The sequence below is a fragment of the Rosa rugosa genome, chromosome 7, assembly GCF_958449725.1.
Source record: "Rosa rugosa chromosome 7, drRosRugo1.1, whole genome shotgun sequence".
Taxonomy (NCBI): Eukaryota; Viridiplantae; Streptophyta; class Magnoliopsida; order Rosales; family Rosaceae; genus Rosa; species Rosa rugosa.
The window spans coordinates 8,205,043-8,213,525 of record NC_084826.1 but is presented as its reverse complement, the minus strand read 5'-3'; the positions used below and the strand labels follow the sequence as shown (position 1 = coordinate 8,213,525).

Genomic DNA, 8,483 nt, shown 5'->3' with positions numbered 1-8,483 from the left:
CTTCTCTAATATTAATTTCTCCTCCCATCACATACATATTGTTTTGTACTCACTCTCAGACCCAAAACCAAAACCAAGCAACAGTCGCCTGCATTTTCGGAAGACCAAGCTTTTGTTAAAATATGCAGGGATTTATAGGGAGGAGGGTAATCTCGGGAACCAGACAATTATCTAATCTGCGACCATGGCAACGCTGTTCTTTCTCTCAGGTGGCTCAGAGCGAGGATGCCGACAATGGCCTCCATATTCCCAAAATGCCCCCGTTCGATTACTCTCCTCAGCCGTACACCGGCCCCACCGCCGAGGAGATCTTGGCACAGAGGAAAGAGTACCTCAGCCCCTCCATGTTCTACTTCTACAACAAACCCGTAAGAATCCATGCCCATTTTGATTTTCTAACTAATATTTAGAACCGACATGCACATGATCCATATTAATATCGAAGAAAGTAGAGTTTAGGGTTGTCACATGTGGTTGGAATATGATGAATGAGGGTAAGACATGAAGTAAAAGTTGCAAAGTTTTGGTTGTTTCAGAGATATTAAAAACCTTGTTTGTGTTGGCAGCTGAATATTGTCGACGGGAAGATGCAGTACCTGTTCGACGAGAATGGTCGGAGGTATTTGGACGGTTTCGGAGGGATTGCTACGGTGAGCTGCGGCCACTGCCACCCTGATGTGGTGGAGGCCATACTGAACCAAACCAAGAAACTACAACACTCGACGATTCTTTACCTGAATCATGCAATCGGCGATTTCGCTCAGGCACTGGCTTCCAAGTTGCCCGCCAATCTCAAGGTCTGCGTCTTCTTCTGCCTAATATTTCTATGTCATTTTGTTTGTTCAGTAATTTATTTGACGGTCCACGTTTTTTGTGATTAAAGTGACAGTAATTTTTGGGAAGAGAATTGTCATTTTCAGTGAAGAAGAGGGTGAGTGGTATTATCTTTTGTTGTTATGGGTCACGTTTCACACCCATGACTCCATCGACGTTGTGGCTTCATGATTGCCAAGTTTTCTTGACAATTATCGAAAACCCCAAGAGTCATTTCCTAATATGATATTTTGTATGAAAGATTATTGTCAAGTTCATGAAAAGAGAATATGTGAACAGGACAATGTGTCGTATTCCGAAATCTCCAGACTTCTAATAAAATTTTGAAGCAATGATCTGGATTATGATGTTCCGAAGTTTGGTATCATACAAACAGATAATAATCTCATCTATATTGGTATGCGTACTGTTTTTGAAGCACCAAGTTGGGGTCTTTAGCATTTTATGATTGTTTCACTTGAGAGTCGAGACAAAGTCAATAATATAGAAGAGTAAATTCTTACAAACAACGAAGATTATTCTTGAAAGATTAGTGCGAGCTGATATTAGGTTAGGTCATAGAATCAATCATCTCCAAACTGAATTTGGTGAAGTGCATGAGGAATTAGATTAGGTGAGATTAGGTCATTTTCAAATCAACCACAAGACTCAAATAGTAGACGATGATCGTAATCTAGAGAGGAAATATATACTGTTTAATTTATCTTTTTTATCTTTACTATTTTCATATTTGTTTCTTTGGGGTTAGTGACTGATTTGTGTTGGGTGGGAATGTGCTGTAGGTAGTGTTCTTCACTAATTCAGGGACGGAAGCAAACGAGTTGGCGATGTTGATAGCGAGGTTGTACACTGGCTGCCATGACATAATCTCTTTGAGAAACGCATATCATGGCAACGCTGCTGGCACTATGGGCGCCACTGCCCAGGCCAACTGGAAATTTAACGTCGTTCAGGTACTTCCTCAGCATATCCATTATTCTCATCCCACTTCCACACTCAATCCAGAATTGCAATGAGGTGGTGCAACAGAAATTCTTACCTTCCTAAGTAACTTTACCTTTCATTATCGGCGAAAAACAAAGTTACTCTCTTCGAGTCACTTCATTGTAGGCCAGTAGAAAACATTTACCTCTACATTCGAACACGCAAAGTTATCAAATTAGAATGGCCAACAGGCTTACATATGCTAATATTGTTATCATTGATATCATTGATGATTTGGTGCAAGGACCCCCCACTTTAGGATATTGACACCACCTAACGTTTTGGGATATTTCAGATCAAATGAACAAAGCACATCAATGATGCTGGAAATGAACCCACCATATATTCATAGAAAGAAATAATTGAAGCACCACTATGTGACTAGATGATAAGGATGTCCAAATCAGTGCTTATAGTAACATTTTACTTATGTTGTTCTTTTGGGTTGGGGTATGGGTCCTTCTTTGTCAATTTCTTTACTTTTAGTCAGTATAGAATGCATTATAGAATAAAAATATGATAATAGGGTGTGGACCGCCCATAAGGAAACCATTTTGCATATCACATTTAAATATTTAATAATGAGAACGTGATAAACTATTAAAGTTCTTAGTTAATTACAGTTCTTCCAGCCTCTAAACCAAGACTTTTGGGCTGTGAGTTCTGACCCATTTCATCTTTTATCTTAATTCTCTTTTAAAATAATATGTATGATGTCGTTTGCATTCTTGAATGTAGTAGTTAGCTTTATAATAAAAAACTAATCAGAAACATAATATTGTGACGTACGTAATTCAATCTTTGTCCATTGCATAAATCATTCATGCAAAATGTTGAGCTTGTCCACGAAGTTTGTATATCTTTCTTCATGAGAAAGAATTAAGTTCTTTACTTGCATAAATCTGAACTTGTAACGGACCGTAATTTGTTAACGTTCGAAATATTGATATGACCAACAGAGTGGAGTTCATCATGCAATGAATCCAGATCCATACAGAGGTGTATTTGGTTCAGATGGTGAGAAGTATGCCAAAGATGTCCAAGATCTCATTGACTTTGGAACTTCTGGCCATGTTGCTGCCTTTATATCTGAAGCCATACAGGTATATCATCTCATATTCTCATCTACCTCATAAGCATATACTGACTATCGTGCTGCTTCACACTACTTGATTATTACTGATCTTATTTGTACATGTCACAGGGAGTAGGGGGAATTGTAGAATTGGCCCCGGGTTATTTGCCAGCCGTTTATAATAGTGTAAAAAAAGCAGGAGGCCTTTTCATCGCTGATGAGGTCCAGTCTGGTTTTGCTCGCACAGGAAGCAACTTCTGGGGTTTTGAGGGCCATGGTGTTGTGCCTGACATTGTGACAATGGCCAAGGTTAACTCAACTCTTATGCTATTCCATATATGCATTGATCACCCATTAACTTCCAACACAAACAATATCCTGTTTGTGCTCTTAGTTGAGCTGTATAAGAAGCCATGGTTTGTTTTGAATTGTTTCTAATTTGCTGGCATATACAGGGCATTGGAAATGGCATTCCCCTTGGTGCTGTGGTAACCACTCCTGAGGTTGCAGAGGTCTTGACCCGCCGCAATTACTTTAACACCTTTGGTGGCAATCCTGTATGCACAGCTGCAGGACTGGCTGTTCTGAAAGTGATAGAGAAAGAAGGACTTCAAGAAAATGCATTCGTTGTGGGCTCTTATCTGAAAGAAAGACTCACTGCCCTTAAGGATAAATATGAACGTAAACTCTCTCGCTCTTTTTTGTTTATGCATTTAAGCATTCTGCTGGTTGTAGTGCTGTTTATCTCAATTTTCCATGATGGTTGCTTATGCAGTTATTGGGGATGTGAGGGGAAAAGGATTAATGCTTGGAGTTGAACTTGTGACTGACCGTCAACTGAAAACACCAGCCAAGGCTGAAACTATACATGTGATGGACAAAATGAAAGGTTTGTGTTAATCTCTTAATCTCTTGTCTTTGATAATACATGATCTGCAACTTAATTTTTACCTTGTTTTTCTTTTACCATTAGATTTGGGAGTCTTGATCGGCAAAGGTGGGTTCAATGGAAATGTTTTCAGAATTACGCCTCCCTTGTGCTTCACTAAGGAAGATGCAGGTATACTTTTTTCACTGCCATCTTAAAAATCCAAGCATACTAGTGATTGTGACATGTTAGTCCAAAATTTCTAGAACCAATTGTGACGTATATCCTCTGGTTGCAGATTTTCTTGTGGATGCAATGGACTACACAATGTCTAAAGTTTGAAGCATCCAGGAAGAAATTGTAGATACCGGTCACTAATGAATCATTCACAAATCGGTTTAAGCACTGTTGTACTGTTATCTTGTGATAAAAATATTAATATATGTAGGTTTGAGCTTCAATAATTCTCTGTGATCCTGAACAACGAAGAGCCAACAACTTGTTGTCTCTCACTCAGTTGATACCTGGTTTTTACATGGTTTTATTCCAGTAATTTCATACTTATGGGTTTCTCTTCATATAAACATGCGCTTTTTGTCATAATTCTGATTTATGTACTTTCTGTGACCATTTTTGAAGTTCTTAGATTTTGTTTCATTTTATTTTCAGAGGCATTTTTCCCTAGAATTAGCTATCTATAAGCAAGTATGAACATGCTGTAGAACATTTAATTAGTAAAGTTTGTCAGCACTGATAGTGATGAGGATGGACAACTTGAGAATTAGTATTAAGATTCTTGTTGGTCGAAACCAAGGTAAAGCATTGGACTTATCAACCAGACCCTTTCGTTCCAAGTACAAGAAGACAAACATAAGACATCAATATCTGATATGGCGATATGTGTTCCTCTTATCCACTACGTTTCATAAGACTTCCGTCGTGAACAAGGAGGAGATGGCCGGCTGATTATAAAAGTCAACTTCCATAGGTAAATTTGCAGTACAACTGTACAACCATGGCATTGACTTCATTAGCTTTTCCTAGCTCTCTGGCTTCATCAACAAAAGATATCCCCAAAGAGTACAATGATCTTCACCAGTCACACTCTAGCAGAGACCTATGAAATCGTGCTAGTATCCAGGGAAGGTTTTCTTCAGCTGATAACCAGCTTTCTTATTGCATCAACCGTATCCATGGAACATCAACAGAACCAGAACCAAAGAAGAGTCCTTTCGTGGGAATTTCCTCGTTTCAAAGTCGGGGTTCTATCATTCCAAATTTGCTACGATCATATTCATTTGATCCAGACTCGAGTAAGCATATGAACATAGTGGAGAATGACAGAAATGAGGTGGAGAGCTCTCGGGAGAGCAGTGAAGGGGAGGAACTAAAGAGAACCAGTTGGGTGGATAGTCTTGTGGAACTCGGCAGAAACAACTGGAAGATTATTTGGCAGCAGAAGGAAAGGAAATGCAGATCATATTCATTCCAAAAAACAAACAGATCATATGATCGTGACCTTTTCTCGAGATTTTTGGTTGGAGTACCATGGTCAGATACCAAATTATTTTCTCAGCTAGCCTTCTTGTGCAACTTGGCTTATGTGGTACCAGAGATCAAGGTATGTTTTTGTTAACACCATACAGTTTACAACATGATTTACATTCAAAATGTTGTTATATAGCTAATCAGACCTGGTCATGATTAATGCGCAGGCCACGGATTTAAAAAGATACTATGCCCTACAATTTGTAACATCTTCATTAGATAAGCAAGCAAAGGCAGATGGAATTGTGAGTATCAAACCAAAACTTGATCAGGACTCTACTGCAGTGAACTCTATGGCCTCAGCTGCAGCTTATCTCCACTCAGTAAGCAAATCACAGCAGGAGGTTGCTGGAGAGAATTCAAGCAGAAATGGAGGGAGCTCACCCCAAAATCAAAAGTCAGAGATAGATGCTTCCCTTACAGCATCAACAATGACGTTAATGCTTGCAGCAGGTAATGAGGAAAAGCAAGGAGCAGCAAAGGAGAATCAGTCACTGCACTCCTTACCTTGTGAGTGGTTTGTTTGTGATGATCCCACTACGTATACTCGTTTCTTTGTGCTTCAGGTAAGTATTCCTAGAACTTCATCTCACACTGTCTGTTAAGCCACTGATCTTCACAAGTCGGATTAATCTTCTAAGTTTCTAAATAAAGGGATGCTATTTTTGATTCTTGACTTGCAGGGTATAGAATCCCTTGCATCCTGGCAGGCATATTTCTTATTTGAACCCACTGAATTTGAGGTACGCATGGATAAGATATTAATATATAAAGTCTCCAGTGCAAGGAAAGAAAATGAGAAATTAAACCTAAATGATTGATATCCTATTATCCTTATGCAGGGAACTAGTGTACTTGTTCACCGAGGGATTTATGAACTGGCAAAGGAAATTTACCAGCAGTTCAAACCCAAAATAATTGACCACTTGGCAAGACATGGGGAGCAAGCGAAGCTTCAATTTACTGGCCATTGTCTTGGAGGAAGCCTCTCTGTTATAGTCCAGTTGATGCTACTGACTAGGAAGCTCGTGAAACCCTCAACTCTTCTGCCTGTTGTCACATTTGGCTCCCCATATGTGTTCTGTGGAGGCCAGAAAATATTTGAGCAACTATCATTGGATGAGTATGATCACATCCGTTGTGTTATGCTGCACAGAGATATTGTCCCTAGATCTTTCTCCTCTAACTACCCTAATCATGTCGCAGCAATTCTTAAGCATTTACATGGTTCATTTGAGTCACATCCTTGTCTAACAAAGAATGTATGTATCAATCTATACAAGCAAATTCATAAAAATCCTCCATAAATTTATGCAGTTATGTGTGGACTTAAACTCATATGAAGTTATGTGTTTCTATGCAGAAGATATTGTACTCTCCTATGGGTAGACTATTTATCGTCCAACCTGATGAAAAGTCATCTCCTCCACACCCTCTACTCCCTTCAGGGAGCTCTCTCTATGCTTTGGACAGTAGCCAATGTGGATTCTCCTCGAGTGTCTTGAGGGCCTTTTTGAATTCCCCACATCCACTAGAAACACTAAGTGATCCTACAGCGTATGGTTCGGAAGGTACAATTCTAAGGGACCATGACTCGAGCAACTATCTAAAGGCTGTGAATGGGGTCCTAAGGCTATACAAAAGGAAGGTTATACAAAAGGAAGGTTGTCAGGAAAGCTAGGAAGGAGAGGAATATCTTTTGGCCGTTGCTTATTTTACCATCTCTAAAATCATTGAACCCTGAAGATGAAAGTAACATTTAGAGCTAGCTACCAGTTTGTATCCTGATAGTTGGCAACTCTCATTCTCTCCTACCTATTTAGCTAGGAGAACTTTCATATGAAAAAGATCAAGTAAAATTGTAGCAATATACATGGAATAAAACCAGTAAAACTCTAGAACTATACATGGAATAAAACTATTATATATCGATAGATGTAAATCTTGCCACAAACAATTTCAAGAGCTTTCATAATAACTCACATAGACAATCAGCATTGACAGAAAACTGTTAATAATCCAATATCTCTAACAAAAATAAATACCCTGATCCAAGTTTTACTCTTCTTCTAAACATATAGATCATCAAAGTAATTTACTCCAATATCTCTAAAATACGCAATTTTCTTTTCTAGATGAAACAAATATAAAAAATTTGGCTAAACATACTCAACAAATGGAATATTTTGCCGGTGAATTAGACCGAGTGATGGCTGATGCAGTAGCTAGATTAATTATAAACCCAAGAATGTGCTTGAATAATGTGATATAACTGAAAATCTAGAGCTTATGCCAAAAGAATATATGCATGAATGACACTAACTTCACAGTGGATACATTAATTATTGATTTGGTAGCCAAACATTTCAGGTCGCATTCGCATGATGAATATACAATTGAGTTTCTTTTCCACACTCTGTCTTGGTAGCAATCATATCCGATCAAAACTAAAAATTGCATCTTCTTATGAATATGGAATAATCATACATTCATTATTAGCAGCATCCAGCGTGTAACAAAAAAAAAGTACTGAAAATTGAATCTAAAATAAACTAGCTAGCTCATAGCACCACCAGATCGTCAGCAATGATTGATAAACCACCACTTACAGTTAAAATAAGCCTCATGAATTCTGCAAAGAACTAATGATCATGTCGAGCGAACATCGATGAGTACATGGGGGAGTGCCTGCTGCTGCCTGCAGAAACATCCCTTGTACTATGCAGAAAAATCAAGCCAGAAACTTGGATGGTGGATGATACAACAGAAACCAAGTCAATGATGAAGGCGGCGAATTCCCGATATAGGTGTGTGCTCTTTCGAAAAAGTACACACACCAATATTGATATTGCATCCTTAAATCTAGCCATCGATCTTTGCTGCTGGTCTGAGCTAGCTAGATTTCAGCTTCTTTTGTCATGTGCACTGACTATGTAATGCTTATTAGTACAAGACCAAGCAATATGCGACTTGTAGAGGGTCTAATTACTGAGATACCCTTTTCTTTTATCGACTGAAATTCAACATTAGTCCCTCCTCAGCTCCCACCCTCTTGTGTAACTTGCATTAGACTTCAGTTCCTTAAAAGAAATTAAGGGCTAATATCGTAATTCTTTTCTTCTTCAGTGTTCCTTAAAAAGAAATTAAGGGCTAATATCGTAATTGCGTGGATCG

General features: G+C 38.6%; 1 protein-coding gene and 1 pseudogene across 1 annotated transcript; both read left to right on the top strand.

The window, feature by feature from the left end:
- LOC133720522 (alanine--glyoxylate aminotransferase 2 homolog 2, mitochondrial-like) lies at window positions 1-4,364 on the top strand. Its single transcript, XM_062146866.1, has 9 exons — window positions 1-368; window positions 567-797; window positions 1,617-1,787; window positions 2,778-2,921; window positions 3,023-3,202; window positions 3,349-3,574; window positions 3,669-3,782; window positions 3,867-3,953; window positions 4,060-4,364. Exons 1-9 carry the CDS (start codon window positions 123-125, stop codon window positions 4,101-4,103), a joined length of 1,443 nt encoding a protein of 480 aa, XP_062002850.1. The 5' UTR covers window positions 1-122; the 3' UTR covers window positions 4,104-4,364.
- A 136-nt stretch (window positions 4,365-4,500) lies between these two features.
- Window positions 4,501-8,125, top strand: LOC133720521 (phospholipase A1 PLIP1, chloroplastic-like; annotated as a pseudogene).
- Window positions 8,126-8,483: the final 358 nt, after the last annotated feature.

Excerpts from the sequence above, each read along its gene's own strand:
- LOC133720522 (XM_062146866.1), top strand. The coding sequence starts at position 123 with ATGCAGGGATTTATAGGGAGGAGGGTAATCTCGGGAACCAGACAATTA. Across the intron at positions 798-1,616 it reads AGTTGCCCGCCAATCTCAAG|GTAGTGTTCTTCACTAATTC; the intron begins GTCTGCGTCTTC and ends AATGTGCTGTAG. Across the intron at positions 3,783-3,866 it reads TGTGATGGACAAAATGAAAG|ATTTGGGAGTCTTGATCGGC; the intron begins GTTTGTGTTAAT and ends TTTTACCATTAG.